At 33.8% G+C, this 25,818-nt stretch overlaps 1 protein-coding gene across 3 annotated transcripts in view; it reads left to right on the top strand.

Moving 5' to 3' along the window:
• The window catches only part of LOC145261207 (cilia- and flagella-associated protein 74-like), a 2,330,915-nt gene that overhangs the window by 1,317,249 nt on the left and 987,848 nt on the right, over nt 1-25,818 (top strand). For all 3 annotated transcript variants that reach the window (XM_080119545.1, XM_080119548.1, XM_080119547.1), the window contains exon 33: nt 15,609-15,774. In XM_080119545.1, the coding sequence (XP_079975671.1) occupies nt 15,609-15,774 (166 nt within the window). The remainder of the gene's footprint in view (nt 1-15,608; nt 15,775-25,818) is intronic.

The raw sequence follows: 25,818 nt of genomic DNA on the forward strand, positions 1-25,818 counted from the left end.
TTTCAAATTAATCATCGACTCTGAACTTTGGAATATCCTTTTAATCTATGCATTTCTGCATGGTGATCAACTTTTTTACAAATATGACTTCTTTAATAATTTGTACTTTTCAATTTATGTGTTGAGCAGTAATATTCTTTGAAACTCTGTGGTACAATGAAAATTTTAATTTTTTAACTTGTATTCCTTGTCGAATAATAAATTATTGTCAATTCTAATTTAAAGAGTTTAAATTAGATTTCTCGTATCAATGCTCTATTTCGAATATTGAGCTTTTCCATTTGGTTAGGATTGTCCTATAAATATTAGTATTAATATCTATACTCGCTTTAACTTTACAGAATTATTCAATTTGAAAATTTGAAAAAAATGTTTTTGAATATATATATATATATATTCAAGGGGTTCGGCTGTACGCCTGTTGTTTCCTGACATTTCCACCACTGAAAAAAATTCTAAACGGATTCGTCATTTATTATAAACAATTTCAAACAACTCATTTACTAATATGCAATAATTTGACACCCGACGACGATTTACTAAAAACTACTAACGCCGTGTATGTTTTTAAATGGCATATAAGGGAATATGTCTCCAAAAACAACTTGTACATCGGCACGACTAGAACCAGTATCTCTCGCTGACTTTCATGTCATCTGTCTTGCTCTAACAACTATATCTACCAACACCTTGTTGCACATGACCCCCCCACCCCCACCCCCACCCCAAAGAACAAATTTAGAAACATATTAATGAAAAACACTGCCATTTTAGCCGTCTCACATTGTAACCTGCACTTCCCAATTATGGAATCCCTACTCAGTCACAGAAACAATCCAACCATCAATCTAGCTTAATATGAGGGGGGGGGCATGCTTAAGTGCTTTAAATGATTTTAAACCATTCTAATCGACTTTTTTTAAAAAATTCACTAAACGCAATTTTTTTTAATTCATCACTCGCCTGAAGACGACTCATGGAAGTCAAAAACATTCGTGACTAGAGCAAATTTCTTTTTACACTCGAGCAGAACAGTAGAGATTCAACGTCTCTATCCACTGAAGGGGCCCGTGGCACAACGAATAGAGACGTTGACTCTCTACGGTTCCAGGTGAGAATTGTCTGAAGATAGCGGTTTCAGTCCTACCCAAAGCCGGCCAGAGGCGTACTTGTCCAAAAACGTGATGAGACGACAACAACTATGGATAGCAGTAATTGCTGAGAATGCAGTTAGGAGATTTGGAGTTCCTATCCCATAGCAGTTACCACCTGACGAAGGTCAGAGGAATAGTTGGCCGAAACGTCGTGAAACAACAATTAAAAAAGATGAGGATAACAATCCTCAATAAATAAATTAATAAATAATACTCATCTTAATAATGAATTCGAATGAAATAATATATATACTGTTTGTTTGTAAAACAAACTAGTAGTTCGAGCTCTGTAAAGCGATGGGTGAATGTTTATTTAATAGACACTTGATGAGACGTTTATGCGTCCAGTGGTTAGAACTGCTGATTATTAACAGGATAGTTTTAGCTACAATCCACGGCTAGGGAAAGGTGCTAGTCTAGCCGCACTGATGAGTACTGTATGTGAAGAACTATATTATTGTGGGGTACAAATCACCCCTATTTGAGTATTAAGTGGAATCAACCAGTCCTATGAATACCACTGGTTTCAGAGACAAAATGGAGACATTCATACCATGTTTAACCGCATGCTACGAACACGTTCCTCTCATACCACTTTAGTGGCTCCTGTATTCTTTATGATAAATACATATTATATTTTATACACTTTACACTACTTGTACATATATATGGTTATAGATTGAGGTTTGAATTGTATTACTGACAGAACAGTGATCGTTCACACTGATGATTCTTAGAGAAAGGTGAAGCATATAACATATGTGAATGTAGATAAGAATTTAAATACATATCTATCATGATATTGTTCATAGCCCCGTAATGCTAGGACGGAATCTTTAAGAGAATTATAATCAGGCTGTCAAATTTAATACATAATGTCAAGTTCTATCTGATCGCGTCTTTGAACATTGCTTATAAGAACCTTTTAAATATGTCCGCTTGTAAAGACATAAATAAGCATAGATTATCTCCATTCTACAGTAGTTGTTAGATTGGCCGTGTGGTAAAGACGGAAGTTAAAAGTTAACTTCGGTTTGAGGTTTGACTCCTATAGCCGGTATACTCAGAAAAGATGAAACACATGAGTATGTGGATTAGAATTTATATATATATATATATATATATATATATATATATATATATATATGTGTGTGTGTGTGTGTGTGTGTGTGTGTTTGTGTATATATATATATATATATATATATATATATATATATATATATATATACACTAGCGAAAGTACCCGTCGTGGACTAGGTTCAAAAACAGCCTACAGAAAATGGACTCTGATTTATGAAAGTATGATAGGTTATGATAAGGAAAGGGTGTAAAAGATAGCTTCGAATTTGGGGGTATCAAAACCAAAGCAAAAATATGATGAAAGTAAAAATAAAACAGATAAACCCCATCATTTATTATACCATACCCGTTCACACTGAAACACTTATCACAATATTCTGTGGATCTATATTAAAAAAACCTTGTTAAACTTTGTGACATATTTCCATTCTATGGAGGTCAGGTGCGAACGAACACCCCATAATTTTATTATACCATATTTCTTCAAATTGAAACATAATTATCAAAGTATACTTACGCAGATAGATATGAAAAGGAGGCCAGGCGAATACGCAGACCCAACAAATTTTATTATACCATCCCTATTAAAGTTAAAACATACTTATCAAAGTATTATTATATACATCTATATCAAAAACACTTGTAAACGTTTTTTTTTTAATTTTTAAATTTTTTATTTCCATACTTTGTGGACCAGGCGTGTATGCAGACCCCACAATTTTAAGGAATCATCATTCTGCCAGATCAAACATACCCATTCCTATGTCTCGATACATCTGCTATCATTATATGTGATCAGTTTTCTATAATAGTCAACCATATAGTAGCCTATTCGTGATCAGACACACACAGACGTTCAGCTTTATATTATATATATATATATATATATATATATATATATATATAGAATAAGATCAAAGGTTTTAAGTTACATAGAAAATTTATTACATTATCAATTCAATAAGGTGTGGATTAGAATATGTATACATATAAATTCGTATTCCTGTCTGTTTGTTTTTTGTTTGTTCACAATTTGATTAATATATACAAAAGGTTCGTTAGTTTAGTATTTCATTTATTTCTATATATAGTATGATTCTTTAAAAATTATACGATTAAGAGGTCATCTTATTTGTTTATTATATTAAGGAAAATCAATTGTACTAAATAGCTGTATGTTAGTTTAAGTTTCTACCGAGAGAGTTATTTTAATTGTTCTATTTAAGATTGTTATTTCATCAACTCTAAATAACAATTATATTGATAATATATTTAATTTAATTTATTTGGAATTATTACTTCCGACATCGATTTTTTTATGAAACGAGTAGTTATTTCCCCTGATTAGTTTTTTATACGTTCCGAAGTTCGAAAGATAAAAACAAATTCTTCTCAAATAAATTAATTTGGTAATCGCAAGACGTTTCTAGTGTGAAAAATAATTTCGTGTAGACAGAAAGATGTTTTGCTTTATTTTTAAATATTCGATACTCTTGCATAATTTGACCCGGATTCTCGGGAATTCCTGTCAAATTTATCAGCAAAAAGATTTTTTTTTCCTTCAAGAAAAGATGAACGTTTTACTTTTTTCACCGTAAATTTTTAGGTGCAAGTACAAGTTTTTTTTTTCAAGACTTTTTGCTTAGTCAATTTTTTTTTGGGGGGGGGGAGGTCACAGAAATGTTCTATATATATAAAAGAAAATACGTAAAAATATGTTTACGAAAAGCGTAAATTGTTAGATGAAAGTACAGGAAAAAAATTAGGGTTTTTTTTCAAGAAAACTTAATATTTTTATTTTATTTTCTTTGTTTTTTTACGGCTGTTCATTGCCGGTGGAAGAACTTTCTCAAGATAAGGATATTTCTTTAGGAATCTTTTACTTCGGTCGACTGTCGAACGGCCATCAACGGCAAAGATGGAGGAGATAAGGGAAAGGAAACGTGTAAGTGTGCTCCGATATAATACCGCATTCCCTTCGCATATTTTTAAGGGTAGCCATTCCGGACGCCCATAAATAAATGATTTTTACTATTGTTAGAATCTCCCTGGTGGAGAGGGTATCACGTACTTCTTTTTTTGGACGAGTATATTTACATGTTTTTATCTGTTCTTTTATTTTTTAAATTGTTGTGTGTGGAGGGGGGTATCGACGTTACCCACGATGAAAATGATTAATATCCTTAGTATAGTAGGTGTGTTCAAAACGGAACTTTATGTCGACCCGGACAACGCCGGGTATCCATGCTAGTATATATATATATATATATATATGTAGACATATATATATATATGTAGACATATATATTTATATATATATATATATATATATATATATATATATATAGACATATATATATATATATATATATATATATATATATATATATAGAGAGAGAGAGAGAGAGAGACTAGATCACCTGTGACCCGTTGGGTCATTTTTTATTATATAATTCTATATCTGTCTTTTATTATATCTTCTTTTGCTCATCCTATCTATTTCCTTTCTAAATATTATTTACCTACTTCTAAAGTTAAAGGTATGAAATTATATCTGATTAAATGAAATATTCATTTGTTAAGTATTTTTAGGATATAGGCAACTGAAAGTATCCACTTCCTTTTTATGGGAGAATCTTGCTTTATGCTAAGTGCAAACTGTCATTTACTCTACTATATATACACGTAAATGTAAAAATTATATTATTTTTTATATATTTGATTTGATTTTTTATTTTATTTTGAGATGTATAGTATCTTTTATAAAGAAAATATACATATGTGTATGTGTGTATGTGTGTGCGTGTGCGCGCGCGGGGGTGTAGATGACGGCGATATTGATATTTTGTCATACATGAGATGAGAAAATGTGGCCTTTTAAACCTGCCTTAACATCAAGTGCTTCTTGCGCTAGGAGCTTTTTTTTTTTAGTAAGGGAAAGTCTTGCACAGAGCCATTTCGGCTCTCTGAACAAAAAAAATATATTTGCCTAAAAAGAAGAGCCTTACACACACACACACACACGCACGCGCACACACACACACACACACACACATACACACACACACACACACACACACATTACAAATGTCATATATAACTCTTTGTGCATAGAATTCGCAAAGAAAAACTGGTAATATTTGTTATGGCCTACATAGGCCAAACTATTTTTTCGTTTACTCTCGGCGGAATGTGAAATTTACTTACTATATGTATTTTTTTAGACAGAGGAAACCAAAATATAATAGGATGCAATATTAGGAGAGAAAAAAAAAAACAGGTCGTATCTCTGATGGTGAATTTGTATTGCTAAATGCAGTGTCTCGAAGGGAAAAGTTGCTTGATAGATACAAATATGTAATATAACAACAACAAAAAAAAAAAAAATGAAAAAAGAAAAATAATGAAAGATTGGATAGTTGAAGAAAATGCGTCCATTCAGTTGACATGTAAATTCTTGTTCAAACTTAAGTCCGACAGACAAACTAATATCTTATTTGAAATGTCAACGTGACAAACCGACAAATATTCTATTTCAAATCTAAATATGACAGATTAACGAAAATACATTTTCAAACTTGAGCAAAACACTCATCTAGCCAAAACCACTATCAATAATTTCCCACATTCTTTATCTCTGCTTAAACCTAATTGTAGATTCCATGAACAAAGCTTCTTCTTTTTTTTTTCTTTTTTTTTTTACACAGTGATCACCACTTATCAAGGCCCGGAAGCCACTCAGGGATAAGGGTTATTGCAAGTACATTACGTTAGTGTGGAGATTTGATGAAGTGTTTACTTAAGGGGGCGGTTCATTAGGAATTTGTTAACATTGGACTTGAAGACATCCAAGTTGTAGTCCGGTGGGAAGCAGGCAGACAGAACAGAGTTCCACGGGCGTGCAGTTCTAAGAAAAGTTCCACAGGCGTGCAGTTCTAAGAAAACTGCATGCCTGTGGAACTCTCTTCCGATTGCCTGCTTTTCAGCTGACTACAATCTGATTGTCTTCAAGTCCAATGTAAACAAGTTCTTGATGAACCGTCCCCCTAAGTAATCCAATTTACAAAATTTACACTACTTATGTTTACTACGCTATAATCACATTGACTAATGTATACCTATTAACCCTTATCCTGGAGTGGCCCCCAGGTCTTGATAAGTGGTGATTCCTGTGTGTAAAAAAAAAAAAAAGTTGACAGACTAGCTAAAATGTTATTTCAAATTAGCAGACAAAATAATATGGTATTTCAAACCTTAGCAGGACAGACAGACAAAACAAAAATGCTATTTTAAATTTGGAAGAAATACTAATGTAAACGTAAGCATGAAAATGTTACTCATCAGTTAGCATCAAATTATCAAACTGAGAATAAGTGTAAGATGGTCGATAAGACAACACCGGAATGATTGGTTGTGGTCGAAATTTGGAAGAATTTGTTTATTTAAGAACGTGTTTGTATTTGGCTAGAAAATTACCATATTATAGTAAGCTGGGCTCTGGTTGGATCAACACTGAAAGAAGTTGCTGAGTTTACATATCTGGGCAGCAACATAGCTTCCACAGAGAGATATCAAAATTCGCATCTCAAAAGCATGGGCCGCATTGGATGGGCTGCGTTCAGTATGGACTTCGGGACTAACTAATAAACTGAAAAGGCAGTTCTTCAGGGCAGTGGTAGAATCTGTCCTTATTTATGGTGCTACAACCTGGACACTCACCAAAAGATTGGAAAGAAAACTAGATGGCACATACACCTGTATGCTACGAACAGTATTAGATATATCTTGGCAAAATCATCCCACGAAGCAGCAACTTTATGGCAACCTACCTGCCATATCTAATGCCATCAGAGAAAGACGTCTACGATTTGCTGGTCATTGTTTGAGGAGCAAGCATGAATTGGTGAGTGATGTATTGCTATGGACTCCACAACACGGACGCACAAGCAAAGGACGACCTAGATCCACGTACATCCAACAAATAGCACACGATGCCAACTGTGAACTTGAAGATCTGAGGCAGCTTATGGAAGACAGGAAACTCTGGAGAGGAAGAGTCACATTGGTCCAAGCAAGGAGCCCGTCATGATGATGTTGAAGGGAAGCAGCTCTGCAATATTTTGGTCTAAGAAAACGTGACAGATCAACAAACATATTATTTCAAACGGAATTGTCTATTTTAAACTTAATAAAATATATAATTTAAAATTAAAGTGTGATAGACCGACTGACCGACGGTACCTGTTATAAAGATGTTTGGACGCATGTACAATGTGCAGAATTAAAATGTAAATGTTATTTCATATTAAAGCGTGACAGATTACGAAAATGCTATTTTGAAGTTAAGCATAACAAATTAACGAAATGCTATTTCAAATTTAAAAGTGACACACCAACAAAAATACTATTTCAAACTTGAAGACGACAGAACAACAAAAAAATACAATTACAAACTCAAGAGTGACAGACCAGTGAAAATGCTATTTAGAAGTGATGTATTATAAAACAGTGAAAATGTTATTTCTAACTAATGTGTGACCGACCAGCAATCATATTTTTTAAAACTAAAAGATTGACAGAGCAGTGAAAATGTTATTTCAAAGTAAAGAGTGACACACTAGTGAAAATGTTATTTCTAGCAAAAGGGTGATAGACTAGTGGAAATGTTGTTACAGTCTAAAAAGGTATAGACCAGTAAAAATGTTATTCTAAACTAAGGGTTGACAGACCTGCAAAAACAAAAGAGTGACAGAGTAGTAAAAGCGTTATTTCAAACTAAAGATGACAGACCGGTGAAAATGTTGTTCTAAACCAAAAAGTGACAGACCAGCGAAAATGTTATTTTAAACAAAAAAGTGACAGATCAAACTAAAAAGACTAAAGAGTGACAGACCAGTAATATGTTGTTTCACACTAAAGAGTGACAGACCAGTAAAAATGTTATTTCAAACAAAACATTGACAGGCCAGTGGAAATGTTATTTTAAAAAAAAATAGGAGTGACAGACCAGTTAAAATGTTACTTACACCAAAAGAATGACAGACCAGTAAATTGATATTCCAAACAAGAGAGTGGCAGACTAGTGAAAAAGTTATATTAAACTAAAGAGTGATAGACCAGTGAACATGTTATAAACTAAAGTCTGACAGGTCAGTAAAAATGCTGTTTCAAACTAAAGAGTGAAAAATTAGTGAAACTGTGTCAAACTTAAAAGTAACAGACCAATGAAAATGTTTCACACTAAATAGTGACAGACCAGTGAAAATGATGTTTAAAACAAAAGGGTGACAGACCAGTGAAAATGATAAGGGGGTCCATCCTGGGCCCAACTCTCTTCCTGATCTACATTAATGACACATACTTAAATCATTCATTGACATCTATGCTGATGACAGGACCATCTATGGCAACACATCAAAGGCTGTAAATGACAAAGTTCTCTCTGATTCTCCCTCCTCTGATCTTGAGCGCGTGGTGCAATGGGGTAAGAGGTGGCTGGTTACCTTTAAAGCATCTAAGACCAAGCTCCTATCTTTACATCATAAACGCTCTGATCCCCATCTGGCATCATTTGAAATGGATGGCTCTCGTCTAGGGGAGGCCCCATGTTTTGACAAGCTTCTGGGTTTGACCTTTACTTCTGATCTGAAATCGAACATGTACATCAAGTCTGTAGCCAAAGTCGTTGGGAAAATGGTGAGATCCTTCTACCGCTCCAGAAGATATCTCACTAATGATGCAATTCTCTATCTATATAAAAGCCAAGTACGTCCAATAATGGAATACTGCTGCCACATCTGGGCAAGAGCTGCTAAAAACAGCCTATCCTTCCTTGACAGAGTACAAAATAGACTTTGTGGCTTAGTGGGGGATGCCCTTTTCTTTTCCCTGCAACCTCTCTCCCACAGAAGAGACATTGCAAGCCTATCTTTGTTTTATCGTTATTTCCATGGAAAGTGCTCGTGTGAGCTCCAATCTCTGGTCCCCCCTCGCCAATCTTTCTCAAAAAACACCTGTCTAGCTGAAACCACTGTCAATAATTTTCCCCACTCTTTATTGGTGCCTAAATCAAAACGCAGATTCCATGAACAAAGCTTCTTTCTTAGAAGTGCACGACTGTGGAACTCTCTACCACTTTCCTGTTTCCCTCCTGACTTCAACATGGATGTCTTCAAGTCCAACATAAACAAATTCCTGATGAACCGCCCCCTTAAGTAATGACACTTTATCAAATCTCCGATACTAACTATTACTACGATACTATCCCACACAATACCACTTATCCCCGAGTGGCTTCTGGGCCTTGATAAGTGGTGACCTCCATGTAAAAAAATAAAAATGTGTTTCAGACCAGTAAAAATGTTATTTTAATCTAAAGTGTTACAGACAAGATCAAATTTTATTTCAATATTAAGACTTACAGACGAGTGACAATGTTTTTTTCAGGCTAAAGAATGACAGACTAGTGGAAATATTATTTCAAACTAATGAATAACAGACGCGTATTAATTTTGTTTCACACTAAAAAGTTTCAGACGAGTGGTAATGTTGTTTCAATTTAAAGAATTACAGACCAGTGAATATGTTTCAATTTCAAGTGTGACAGACCAGTAAAAATATTGTTTCAAAGTAAAGAGTGACAGACCAGTGAAAATATTATTTCAAAGAAAAACGTGACAGACCGGTAAAAAGTTATTTCCAAAAAAGAGTGACGAACCAGTGAAAATGTTGTCTAAAACTAAAAAAGTGAAAGACAATGAAAACGTTATTTTAATCTACAGAGTTACAGACCAGTAAAATGTTATTTCAAACTAAAGGTTGACAGACCTGTGAAAATTTTATTTCAAATTAAAGAGTTACAGACCAGTGAAAATGTTGTTACCGTCTAAAAAGTTACAGATCAGAGAAAATGTTATTCTAAACTAGGGTGTGACAGACTAGTGAAAATGTTATTTCAAACAAAAGAGTGATAGACTAGTGAAAATGTTATTTCAAACAAAAGAGTGACAGACTAGTGAAAATTTTATTTTAAAATCGAAGAGTGACAGACCAGTGAAAATGTTATTTCAAACAAAATAGTGACAGACTAGTGAAAATGTTATTTCAAACAAAAGAGTGACAGACTAGTGAAAATTTTATTTTAAAAGTGAAGAGTGACAGACCAGTGAAAATGTTATTTCAAACAAAAGAGTGACAGAGTAGTGAAAATTTTATTTTAAACATGAAGAGTGACAGACGATTGAAAATGTTATTCCATGTCATTTCAAACCAAACTGTGACAGACTAACCTAATAAGAAGTCATGTATCCTTGCTATGCATCATCCAAAATAATGTGCAGTAAAGGAAAAGGCCAAGGATTTAATTGAATAACAAAAAAATAGTTTATTTCCCAAGAAACATAACTTTATTTTTCTTAGGCATCATTCCTTTTTGCTATTTCATGTAAAAATATTTTTAAAAGACCAAGAAAAACCTGGCAACTTCCATGAAATAACATCTATTTTCTTTTTTAAAATTATTTTTTCTTTGCTCCGAATTATATTGACGATCTTCATCCTTGTTAAAAAAATATCTTACTATTTTTTTCTCCTTTTTTATGGACTTAAAATAGTCTTATCCGATAGAAACTTGTGCATAATTCGATCTATGTATAAACGTATTACAGCTGTGTCAATGCACATAAAAATAATACCAGTGCAGCGATATAACAAGAATCCCAGTGTATTGCATTATATGTGTGCGTGTTTGTGTTGCGTGTGGTGTGGTGTGGTGTGGTGTGGTGTATGTGTGTGTGTGTGTGTGTTTGTGTGTGTTTGTGTGTGTAAAAGAAGGGAGGGAAAATATTCAACAGTGTATAATATAGATAGCTAGAATATATATATATATATATATATATATATATATATATATATATATATATAGAGAGAGAGAGAGAGAGAGAGAGAGAGAGAGATTTGTTTTCGTTTTCGCGATACGTTTTGAATGAATTCAATTATGTACGAAAGTGCATTTTTACCTAAATGCGAGTTGGGGATAATTTTCCCTTCAACCAATTTGGTACCCCCACATGGGGAGCGGTATATATAATATTTCGTTCGAATCTCGCTAGATTCAACCACTCTGATGAGTCGTAGACAACGAAACACGTGCCAGTGGATAATTATATATATATATATATATATATATATATATATATATATAGAGAGAGAGAGAGATAGATATGATGGGTTGAGCAGACTGGTATTTAAAATAACGAACTGCCATTGGCGTATAAATACAACGCTCTTTGTGTACACGAATGGAGCTTGCAATATTTAGCATTGTGATTTCATCTACCTGAGCAGAAGCTAAATGACGATCGAGTTTCGATCCCATGTTGTTGCATTTGCTTCTTGTCTAGCTTCACTGAAGAATTGTATACGGCGAAACAGTTTATCTGCATATGACTCTCTCTCTCTCTCTCTCTCTCTATATATATATATATATATATATATATATATATATATATATATATATATATATATATATATTGCAATTATGAGGGGAAGACATGCTTTGATATTCATGATTAAAAAAAATGGGTGGCCAGCTGACCAGTTTCGTGCTCAGTCTCCTAGAGCTGGAATTGAGGGATTTATTTTATTTATAAAAGCAAGATGAGCCCAATATACGTTGAAAATACGTTTATTTCCCCCTTTTATGGATATTTTCTCTTTTGGGCTCATCTCACTTTTGTAAATAAAATAAATCCCCCGATCCAATTCTAGAAGAGTGAAACCGGTCAGCTGGCTTCCCATTTTTTTATCATGAATATCCAAAAATGTCTTCCACTCATAATTGCAATATATAATTTTTTTACCCAACAATATGTGTGTGTGTTTGTTTGTTTGTTTGTTTGTGTGTGCGTGTTTGTTTGTTTGTGTGTGTGTGCGTGTTTGTTTGTTTGTGTGCGTGCGTGTGTGTGTGTGTGTGTGTGTGTGTGTGTAATGAATAAATGACAAAAGTCTATATTCCAAATTTCATGATGTTGACCATCTTAAAATTTATTCCTTTAATTCAGTTGACATTTAAAATTCTTGACAGTATCTGTTTCGTAGCACAAAATCAATCACTTAATTTTTATATCAATCGATGAATCTGTTTTGCCCTTAACTCATCAAAAGAAATAGCAACAATCAATCCACCAAAAGGAAATAAAATGCGTTTGGACATGATTACAAAATCTGAAAATAGGAAAGGAAGCGGCAATTACATTATTATTTGCGTCATTTTGAACTTAGAAATCTCTCTCTCTCTCTCTCTCTCTCTCTCTCTCTCTATATATATATATATATATATATATATATATATATATATATATATATATGTATATATATATGTATATGTATATATATATGTATATGTATATATATATATATATATATATATATATGTATATATATATATATATATATATATATATATATATATATATATATATATATCAGGTTGGTGGAAAAATAATGTCGTTTTTTACATAAAGTTGAACGTCAAAAAACGACATTACTTTTGCACTAAAATTAATATTAGAAGACTTTTTAGCCCGTTAAAAGCATTTTCCCTTTTTACACAGGCTAAAATCTAGTATATATATATATATATATATATATATATATATATATATATATATATATATATATATATATATATATATATATATATATATAAATGTCTATTTTTAAAGCGATATATTTCGGAGATATACACTCCTTTTTCAATCTATATATATGTTCATATTTTTTTTCCTCTTATTCTTCGCCATGGTGTTGAATGGGAGAAATTGAGTTGAGTCCACATGATGTTAGCTGCAGATTTGTCTGTAGCTGGATAAATACGCGTGGTCGCGAGTGGTTTAAAAATTTGGGTAGGTTATCCAATGAAAGGTGTTGAGTGAAATTTATATATATATATATATATATATATATATATATAGAGAGAGAGAGAGAGAGAGAGAGTAGACTACTCGTGACCCGTTGGGTCAGTATGTTACATTAGCCATGGATCTAATGTATGAGCGTGACACTTGTGACGCAAAGAAGATAGTTTTTTGTGACATAACAGAAACATTTCTATGAAAGTATATTAAAATGAAAAAAGAATATAGATAGATTTCCATGAGTCTGTCTCTTTATAATTGTTTATTTTTGAAAAAAAAAAACAAACTTACAGACATTGAATTATAAGTGGTTTGCCATACTTATAGGTAAATGTGCATTGAACAGATACCGGCACTTGATGACGAGTGTGGACCCTGCGTAAACATTGGCCTATTTAGCCATAAAAATTTTTTTCAAGACAAAAATTTTTTTTCAAAAGCCAAAGAAAATGCCAAATTAATAAATGGTAGTCACATTTAATCCGCATAGATTAGTAGCGACAACACCAGTATGACAAAGTTCTCTCTGATTCTCTTTCCTCTGATCTCGAGCGTGTAGTTCAGTGGGGGAAGACGTGGCTGGTTACCTTTAATGCATCTAAAACCAAGCTCATATGTTTACACCATCAACGCTCTGATCCTCATCTGTCATCAATTGTAATGGATGGCTCTCGCCTAGGAGAAGCTCAATGTTTTGACAAGCTTCTGGGCTTGACCTTTACTCCTGATATGAAATGGAACACGTACATAAAGTCTGTGGCCAGGGTCGCTGGAAAGATGGTGCGTTCCTTCTACCGCTCCAGAAGATATCTCACTAATGATGCAATTCTCTATCTATATAAAAGCCAAGTACGTCCAAGGATGGAATACTGCTGCCATATTTGGGCAGGAGCTGCTAAAAATAGCCTATCCTGCCTTGACAGAATACAAAATAGACTTTGTGGCTTAGTGGGGGATGCCTTTTTCTTTTCCCTACAACCTCTCTCCCACAGAAGAGACGTTGCGATCCTGTCTTTGTTTTACCATTATTTCCATGGCAAGTGCTCCTCTGAGCTCCAATCTCTGGTCCCCCCTCGCCAATCTTTTACGAAAACACCCGTCTAGCTGAAGCCACTGTCAAAAATTTTCTCCACTCTCTATCTGTGCCTAAATCAAAACGTAGATTCCATGAACACAGCTTCTTTCTTAGAACAGCACGCCAGTGGAACTCTGTTCCGTCTGCCTGTTTCCCACCTGACTACAACTTGAATGTCTTCAAATCCAACGTAAACAAATTCCTGATGAACCGCCCCCTTAAGTAAACACTTTATGAAAACTCAACACTAACGTACAATGTACTGTACATACAATAACCCTTATCCCTGAGTGGCTTCCGGGCCTTGATAAGTGGTGACCTCCTTGTAAAAAAAAGAAGACATACACAATATAAATTCTTGTAAAGTTAGCTTAGAGTTTTCTAAAAAAGATCCTTTTTTAATGGATGTCTTCTGACTCTTATGAATTTTGCACCGAAAAATCTTTGTGTCACGATACTTTATGACAGACATCGCCTGATGACAAACACTACACTGCATCGTAGATGCAAGTATTTTTCGTTCTTTGAGGAAATTAGGAGACGAATCAAAGTCCTTTGTCCACTCAAATAGTTGTGTAAACATTTTCTTTTTATTATAAATGTACAAAAAAAATATTTAGTGAAGCAAATAAAATAAAAATAAATTTAAAATGAATTAAAATAAAAATAAATTTAAAATCAAATAAAAACACAAAATAAAAATATGAATGAAATTTACTAAAAAAAAAAAAAAGGCCAAAACACTCGATTAATTTGGAATTTAAAATAAGTTTGTCGTTTTCTTTGGCTTCTTTAAAAAAAAAAAAATTTTTTTGGTCTGAAAAAGTTTTTCATGACTAAATAGACTAATGTTTGCGCGGGTTCCACACTCGTCATCAAGTACCCAGATACCATAATACTTAAAGTTAAATTCAAATTTTGATATATCGTTTAATTTAAACGCGAAAAAAAAGAAGCAATTAGGACGCTAAACCGGATGTTGGGTTACAACACCCGTTACAAGGTCATTTGAGTTTTATAATTATATATATATATATATATATATATATATATATATATATATATATATATATTAAGAATGTAACAATTTATGGATCGAAGAAGGGTTTACTTACACGTACGGCTATCAGATTACAATTATGTTTCACGATTTTTTGCTTGTTTGATTTCATTATGAATTTTTCTTTAATAAAAATGTTTACTTTTATGAATTTATTTTTTCAAATAAATATGGTTATTTCAACCAATTACATTTCTCGTTAGTTTCATTTTATTTTCCCACAATGTTGTAAAATTATTGCTTTTAAATATAATAAATAAGAATATCCGTGAACTGTTTTTAAATAATGATCTTTCTTTTCATTTTTTTTTTTTTTTTTGTAGAATTCAGAATACCTTATTTTTGGAAGTTCATTGTACAACCATACGACCGCCGATCATTATTCTCTCCGATTTTGGCAGCAATCACATTGACTTTGGTGATGTTTGCGTTGGTCATTCTACCAAGAGGATTTTGATTATGCAGAATATTTCGGATCAAACACTTGATGTATCCTTTTAGGTTCTTTCTCCCTGTTGTTTCTAAAAACCCAAATCCCAGAGTGAAACTCTCCACGCTTGAAGGTAAGTAACGCACACTTTCAATTCTATCGTTTTTGCCTGAGAAATGAATAATACTTAAAGAAAACCAAAAATGATGAATCAATATCACAATAAAAACATTGATAATTATTTAATTGCGTATTAAGCTCCAATCTATCGCTTGGAGGTGGCAGTTATGGTGTGAATAACGACCCAGATTGATGACGTAGACATGCCAAGAAAAGAATCAGGAAATCAATGCCAACAACAAAATCAAACCAACCGAAAAAGTCGTATTATTCTCATGCATACGGAATTGCTTTTGCTTTTTTTAAATTGGGTTTTATGTTTATATTCTTAGTCTATTTCAGAATCTTAAAGACAAGCTTAGATCTGAGGACCTCAGAGGGAGACATGTACAGAACAAGAGACTTTGAAAGAATGGATGAGAGTTCTGCGGTTTATATGTTGGATAAGTTGGTTTATATGTTGGGGTTTATCTGTTGGATATGTTGGTTTATATGTTGGATATGTTGGTTTATATGTTGGATATGTTGGTTTATATGTTGGATATGTTGGTTTATATGTTGGATATGTTCGTTTATATGTTGGATGTTGGTTTATATGTTGGATATGTTGGTTTATATGTTGGATGTTCGTTTATATGTTGGGGTTTATCTGTTGGAAACGCTCCTCCATGGGATTAATGGACTATCTCATGCCGCCACTTCCTCTGGTGACGTCACTTGCGGTAACGACTACCGGTACCCGGCGATTGTTAGATTGGAGATTGGTACGCGACGGAGCAGGTCGTGTGCAAACGTCCACGGTTGAGGAATGGTATTCTCAACCTGTCTTCGCCTGTAATATATGTGAATACATGTTCGTTTCCTAAAAATCCTGCGTCCCTTTCGTTTATTACCATTTAACCCTATAACAGTATCAAACTATCGATGAATAATGTTTTGCTTGAGCTGGATTGAAATGATGACGTGGACATAGCGACATGTTATTTTGAGGAGATAACAAATACTTGATATGGGGGGGGGGTGGAAGACAATGTTCCATTGATGGAGAATTAGACAAATGTTCTTTGGTGAAGAAGAATAGGAGTGTATATAATACCAGCAGTCTATATAATAGACAGAGTCTGTAAACATTTATTAGTTCAATGAACATTTAGCATACCAGTAGCAACCTCTTCCTGTGGCACCACACAAAGTTATATTTCACACAACATTTATTCACACATTGTCTCAACAATTCGGAGATTACAACGTTCTAACTTCACATTTTGGATCTTGACGTCACCGGCTTCCACGGTGTCTTCTCCCTGACTCCTTCGACTGCCCTTCTCTACGGACTACCTCGACTGCTCTCGTCTACTGACTTTCCACTTTTCTAACTAACGTCCGTGTATATATTAAAAACTATTTCTTTGTGATTACGTCATTTGCACTTCCACAAAGAATCCTATCAGGTGACATCTATTTCATGTGTCTAGGTATTATTATTGTTAACACTCATCCACTTTTCTGAAAACAAAAAACATATTTTGTTTTCATTTATCTAAAATTCCTTCTTGTTATTGTTTATAGAATCTAGTCAAGTTAAATTCCTAAAACGTCATTTAACCATATTTGTCTTTGAATTGACTTTTTTATCTTTAAAATAAATCTAATTCAATCTACACGATAATAATAATAATAATAATAATAATAATAATAATAATAATAATAATAATAATAATGACCTTGCTCAGATAGTTCGGCAATACCTCGGGTGTGCTAATATGGAACAAACAGATGTAGATGAGTTGAGGTAACAGAATCCGTTCACAGAAGAAAGCTAATGAAAACATGAGAGGAAATGATGAAAATAAACTTGAAAGAAAGAGGGGTAAATAAAACCTGGCCAGAGATAGGTTAGTTGGATGATGATGATGATGATGATGATGATGATGATGATGATGATGATGATGATCCCTTGCTAGTTGAATTTTGTTATGCTTTATTCTGAAGAGAAAATTTGATTTTTTTAAAATTCAATTTTCATCCCAAAGTGCACAGTGCCACTTTGAAGTAGGGGGCTACTATGGGGAACATATGTTGGAGGGACATTATGAAGGGAGATGAGCAGCAAGATATCTGTTCACATTACATTTAAACTTCTGCATGTCAGTTGGGAAAGCAGAATCGTGGAAGGGAGTTCCAAAGTCAAGCAGTTCTGGGGAATAAAATATTGGAGTAGAAGGCATTCTTACACTTAGGGATCTCTACTGTGAAGGGGTGGGATTTGGCTGCTTGCCAGGTTTGTCAGGAGTATTTACGTCGAAGGGATACAAGTGCTTTGTAGTTCGTCAGAGCATTCAGCATTAAAATACTTGTAGAACAAGCAGAGGGATACAACATCTCATCAATGGGACAGGGCTGAAGCTTAGATGACAGTTTGAGAGCTTTCAGGTTGGCGACTCTCTTTTGAACCCTGTCCAGGAGTGAGAGACTAGTAGCAGATGCACTAGCCCAAATGTGACAACAGTACTCCATACACAGGCGAATGGTGGCCTTAAAGAGATACAGGATACTTTCAGGCATAAGTAGTTTTCTAGCCTGGTAGAGAGAGCCCACCTTCTTTGCAGCAGCCTTGGCAATACTCTCAATGTATCTGTTCGAACTCTTGTTTCCTGACGCCTTTTATTTTATTGATTTCTCTTTTGCAATAGCTATGTTAATTGTGCAATGCTATATGCGAGTGAATGCTGGGCTTCTACTAATTTGATCAGTGATAGGTTAGACTTGAAGTCAATTTCTAAAATCCGTCCTACACATGCCAGCATGTAAAACGAATAATAAACCTATTATTATTATTATTATTATTATTATTATTATTATTATTATTATTATTATTATTCATTAAGAATTTTCATACAAGCCATTATCAAAGAATTCTCTTTGAAAACAGCCTGTGATCTGAGTGACAACACATCTCCCCAAATTTCCAGTACTCACCACCTCTTTTAATACCCTTTACAAATTAGTTAGCCGTTTTCCATTTGGTTTCTCATTGGTGGCGACCATTGGTCTTCACTGGAATATGGGTGGCGATAAGCGTCCCCAAGGTCTCAGTCCTCTTCACACTTGTCCAGTGGAGGTCTGATCAGTGCTTTCTCTCCTCGGTCTTCCCATCTTCCCTGACCCTCCTCACTTATTTCGTGTGGCACCAGTTTATGGTGACACTAAAAAAAAAAAAGGTGTGTGAGGAGAACAAAGCATGGAAGGCGGGGGCGCAGGGTGGAGTTGACTTACAATTATACAGTTTCAGTTTTCATGATTCGGTGTGGCGTTTCTTGTGTTTTACATTTAGCAGTTTCTATATGTCCAGCTTGCACCCGTAGCTCATGTGTGTTAGTCTGCACATTCAAGGGGTTTCCTTCATATTTCAACTGTTTTCATTATTGTTATAGATTGTATCTTCTCAGCCATCCCTCTGATTCCAATATCTCCCCTTCTTTTTTCAAAATTTTTCAGTATTATTCCTAGTGCTCCTAATATTATTACTGTTATTTTGGTTTTCTTCATCTTACATATAGGCCCTGTCGGTGGGGCATTAGAATACGCCGACCCCCCCCCCCCCTGCAGAGGGTAAAAGTCCCTCAATGGGGGTCCTGGATATGACCTTAAACTATATCCAGTGGTGAGGCCCCAGCTTGTGGGCTTTGGGGAGTGTGGAGCCACTCTTTAATTACCATTGCTCCCAGGTCCACTCTGACCTGGAGTGGTAGTACCTGTTAGGGTCCCAACTATGGGTTAAATAGAAACCGACGTGAAAACAACAAATATATTCTATTAAAAAAAATTTTTCTTCAAAATCTTTGGATTTGGCATTAAATAACCCGAAAAGGGTTGATATGCCGTGAAACAAAAACAACCAACCAACTAACCAACCAATCATCTTACATATACCTTTGAGCTTTCTGGCCAGTTCTGTGCATTTGCTCCATTTCTGTCTTTACTCTATGGTTTGCTGGAACATCAAAATCTATGATCTGACAGAACTTTTTCTTCGTGTTAACTATCATGACATCCTGCCTTCTTGTGCTGTATGGTTGGGCGGTATATAAACAGCATCTATATAACTGATATCTTTTTAACGTAATAATATATACCGTGTGTGACGTCTCGTGGTTAAATGTTCTCCTATTGTTGCATGTATATGTGGGTGTTTACATTCAAAGAACATATTGGTCCTGGATATGACCTTAAACTATATCCGATGGTGAGGCCCCAGCTTGTGGACTTTGGGGAGTGTGGAGCCACCCTTTAATTGCCATTGCTCCCAGGTCCACTCTGACCCAGAGTGGTAGTAACTGTTAGGGTCCCAACTATGGGTTAAATAGAAACCGACTTGAAAAAAAACAAATATATTCTATTAAAAAAGTTTTTCTTCAAAATCACTAAACTGTTAAATGAACTGTTACGAACAATAGATTTACAGAACAATAGATTTACAGAGCAATAGATTTACAGAGCAATAGATTTACAGAGCAATAGATTTACAGAGCAATAGATTTACAGAACAATAGATTTACAGAGCAATAGATTTACAGAACAATAGATTTACAGAGCAATAGATTTACAGAGCAATAGATTTACAGAACAATAGATTTACAGAGCAATAGATTTACAGAACAATAGATTTACAGAGCAATAGATTTACAGAGCAATAGATTTACAGAACAATAGATTTACAGAGCAATAGATTTACAGAACAATAGATTTACAGAGCAATAGATTTACAGAGCAATAGATTTACAGAGCAATAGATTTACAGAGCAATAGATTTACAGAGCAATAGATTTACAGAGCAATAGATTTACAGAGCGATAGATTTACGATACTTTTAACCATGCTGCAACGATCAATAAATTAGCACTGATTTGAATTGATTTACTTTTTCATGTGTCTACTCTCTAGTGTCTATCGTTCAGGTAAGTTTTTACAAACTGTTTGTGCTCTAATTACCTTTGAGAAAAGTTTTAAAAAAATGAAAGTAAATTTTGCAACTGGTATTAATTAAATACGTAAACAGAAAATAACAGGGGATATTGTTTTACTATAGTACAGCCTCCGTAAAAATTGATGCGAAAAATTATACTTGCTATTTACTTAGATTTATTACAAACGTATAAAATCATAGAATTACGTTAATTAATTAACTCTAACAGTTTCTTCCCTCGAACAGCTAGACTTTTGAATTCCCTTCCTGCTATCTCCTTCCCTGACTGTACTGATATGAAAAAGGTTAAATGTAATGGAAATAAACATCTTGCTTATTTTCCCTAGGTATGGTCTTAAATAGTAGCCCCTGATGTTCAAGTGGCGATATGCCTTGTTAGGGGTGAACGTGAGTAAAAAAAACAAAAAAACAAATAATTTTAATTTTAATTTCCCATATAAATATTTTTATTATTATTTGTGATTAACTAAGGAAAAAAAACGCCAAAAAACACCCACGATTGACTTTCATGTGTCGATTGATTTCAGATGATAAGGTCCTGGATATGACCTTAAACTATATCCAGTGGTGAGGCCCCAGCTTGCAGGCTTTGAGGAGTGTGGAGCCACCCTTTAATTGCCATTGCTCCCAGGTCCAATCTGACCTGGAGTGGTAATAACTGTTAGGGTCCCAACTATGGGTTAAATAGAAACCGACTTAAAAACAAATATATTCTATTAAAAAAATTTTCTTAAATCTTTGGATTCGGTATTAAATAACCTGACAAGGGTTGATATGTCGTAAAACAACCAACCAACCAACCAACCAACCAACCAATTCAGATGATAAGGTTAGTCTGAGGTGATTGTCATATTTGCAATTTGCTTTCTTGCTTTCCCTCATCTCCCGTTTTTATCTGAGGGATAGAAAAGGGCAGATATTATCTTGCTAACTTTTGCATGAAACGGATGGAAGCACATTTTTCTTATATGAGGGTTGTTCCAGAAGTAAATACTCCTATAATTTTTTTACTCAAAAAAGTTGAAGAACTACAAAGACAGTAGTGGTACCATTAAAACATGTGACCTTCTGTGTTCCAGAATTTATTTTTTTACTTAGTCACTATCATTCTCAATGCACTTGCCAGCAACAAACGATGGTTGTGCATGGACGTCTGGAGCGTACTTTGTTATGAATGCCATTCTAAAAGTAAATCCTCCTATTTTTTTTCAACTCCAAAAGTTGAAAGGCTACAAAGACGGGAGTGATATCATTAAAACGAGTGACCTTTTGCATTCCAGAATTTCTTTTTCTACATAGTTACCACCATTCTTAATGCTAGCGATAATGATGGCTGTGCATAGGCATTCAGAGTACGCTTTGTCATATGAAGGTTGTTCCAAAAGTAAAGCCTCCTATGCTTTTAACTCAAAAAATTAAAGAGCTACAAAGACGGGAGTGGTACTATTAAAACGAGTGATCTTTTGTGATTCAACATTTCTTTTTTCACATGATCACCACTATTCTTAATGTACCTTTGCCAAGAATTCAATGATGCATCTCTGCTTCTGATGCACGGCCATGACAGGGGGTTGCGTTCTTAGAGTCTGGCACCGTCAATATCTGCATCAGAGAGAAGAAACTTGTAGGTTTCGAATGCACAAGTTCAGTCATCATAACGATGCACTCCCCTCTGATCTGGGCGGAAAAAATAGGAGTCATTACGTTTGGAACGTCCTATTTATGTATATTTCTAGCTTGCCTTGGAGGAGCCAAGATGTGAAAATGTTACATTTCTTGATAAACACATTATGGAGCAACTTTTAATCAACATTTCTACAGAAATTTATAATGCGGGACCTATCTCATCAACTGATCACACTTATCAGGTTTCATTTTCAGATTATTTGTGATTTTCCATTGACTTTATCTTCCTCCTTGTTCTTTCAAACTTGAGTCACATCTATTATTTAAGGTATTCAATTTTGATACTTAATAATTCTGTGACAACAGAATATTCTTTTCATTCTTTTGACTCTCGGTTATATATCCCACACAGTTAGACACATTTAATCAACCGAGAAACACATCCGTCTATATAAAAACATATAAAATATATACTCGAGTCAAAACAATGAAAAGAATATGCTGTGGTCACAGCCCTATTAATAATGTTCCCTTTTAATATAATTTGATATCTATTTTCTCTGAAGAGAATTGTATGAATTTTGGAAACTCCATTAAATAAGGATAACATCTTTAGAGTATTACTTGTTTTTGAACATTTAATCATCCAATAAATTGTGTAAATTTTTATTTTATTCGTCATTTAAACCCCATCGTATGTTGATGCTCTGTCCTGAATATTGCGTTTTTTTTCCATGATAGAAATGAATCTGTGAATATATTGTCAATATATACTAGAGTTTTTGCACGTTAAAAACGTTTAAAATTATAGTGCGTTTACTTAAAATGAGTATTTTGGTCCATTTGAAAATTGAATATGATAAAATTTGCGTTCATTTTTTGCATTAAATGCTAATACCTATATAGTAACCCCTATTACTCACTAACTATGCATCAAACGGGTACCTGGTGCTGCTAGATCAGGTTGTCTGAAGATGTTGGTATCCTGAGACGAAATAAACTTAATATTGATGCTTTTTTGTTTACTTTCTTTTGCCAAACTTATGTTCTGCAAAATCAAAAACAAAAACGATAACCGACCCTTTCCCCCTTTTCCTTCTTCCCATTTCCCCTTTCTCTTTCTATCTTCCCCACTTCCTGACTAGTTTCCTAACTTAAAATGTACTAAACATAAATACTGTAACCCTTTTCCCTCTGCCATTGCAAAACTCATTCATGTTCTTCAGGGCAGGGAACAAAAAACAAAATCCACTATAAACAACCAAACCAAACTGAGTTCCCAGTATTTATTCGCTAGTGTTGTTTTTATATGGTGTTTTTTATTGGGAACTCAAAGAAAGCGGACATTCGCCGGTAGCTGAATAGAAAATAATAAGACAAGCTTCCACGTGTAGGGACCTAGATGACCCATGTAGATTATGCCTTCATGAAAAATTTGCTATCCTGTACTTTAAAGAACCCCAATATCTATTAAACTGTAGAAGAGAAATAGCAAATAACTGTGTTCATTAGATAAAATTTACTCTAGGATAGCAATACGAAATAGTTTTAAAACTAAGAAAAACAATAGAAAATAAACAAATAAATAAATATACATGAATATACATAAACGATCACACATATATGCATGTATATATATATAATATAATGTGCATATAAGTATGTACACATATATATATTTATATATAAACTAACAATAAAAAAAACACTAACCTAGTTTTAAAACAGATCCTTTTTCCGATAAATGCATGCCCATTGGCTGATAGGAAGGGCGCGGTGGATACTAGAAAGCTGATTGTCTAACTAAAATCTCAATAGAAGAGGAGCACATAAAAACGATAAACAACCACAGAATTCGCGCATAGGCCTGAAGAGTCCTAGAGTGGATGAAACGCGGAATATTCAGTGTAGCTTAATCGCCATATATATTTTATAAATTACTTACTATATATATATATATATATATATATATATATATGTATATATATATATATATATATATATATATATATATATACCTAGACGATCCATATAGATTATGCCTTCATGAAAAATTTGCTAACCTATACTTTAAAAGAACCCTAACATCTATTAAACTGTAGGAGAGAAATAGCGAACAACTCTGTACACAGGATAACTAGTATAGCGATACAAAACAATTTTAAAACTACCAATAACAATAGAAAATAAACAAATAAAATAAACATACATATACATAAATTATCATATATATATATATATATATATATACTAGCAAAAGTACCCGTCGTTGACTAGGTTCAAAAACAGCCTACAGAAAATGGACTCTGATTTATTAAAGTATGATAGGTTATGAAAAGGAAGGGTTGTAAAGAGATAGCTTCGAATTTGGGGGTATCAAAAGCAAAGTAAAATATGATGAAAGTAAAAATAAAATAGATAAACCCCATCATTTATTATACCATACCTGTTCACACTGAAACACTTATCACAATATTCTGCGGATCTATATTAAAAAACCTTGTTAAACTTTGTGACATATTTCCGTTCTATGGAGGTCAGGCACGAACGAACACTCATTAATTTTATTATACTATATTTCTTCAAAAACATAATTATCAAAGTATACTTACGCAGATAGGTATGAAAAGTCTTTATTAAAGTGTGTGCCTATTTCCATTCTATGGAGGCCAGGCACGAACGTAGACTCCACAATTTTATTATACCATCCCTATTTATGTTAAAACATACTTATTAAAGTATTATTATGTACATCTATATCAAAAAAAATTGTAAACGTTTTTTTTAAAATTTTCTGCCATACTTTGGGGGCCAGGCGCTAACGCAGACCCCACAATTTTTATAAACCACTGTTCTGTCAGATCAAACATACTCATTCCTGTGTCTCGATACATCTTCTATCATTATATGTTAGCAGTTTTTTAAAAATAGTCAACCATATAGGAGCCTATTCGTGACCACACACACAGACACAAACACACACACACACACACACACACACACACACACACACACACAGATGTTCAGCTTTATATTATAGATATATAAGATATATATATATATAAACTAACATAAAAAATAAAACAAAAAACATTTAACCTAGGTTTAAAATAGGTCAGGACACTAGATATCTACGCTCCCCTCTAAAATAGCACACACGGAGGTTAACTGGGCTTTTGTCCTGTAAGTGCCTACTCATTGGCTGATTAGGAAGGGTTCAGTGGAAACTAGAAAGCTGATTGGCTAACTAAAAACTCAGTAGAAGGGGCGTGTATAAAAACGCGAGACAACCACAAAATCCTCGCATAAGCCTGATGAATCCTAGCGTGGATGAAATGCGGAATATTCTGTGTAGCTTAATTGCAATATA

The sequence above is a fragment of the Euprymna scolopes genome, chromosome 37, assembly GCF_053919585.1.
Source record: "Euprymna scolopes isolate OS-2025 chromosome 37, ASM5391958v1, whole genome shotgun sequence".
Lineage (NCBI taxonomy): Eukaryota > Metazoa > Mollusca > Cephalopoda > Sepiida > Sepiolidae > Euprymna > Euprymna scolopes.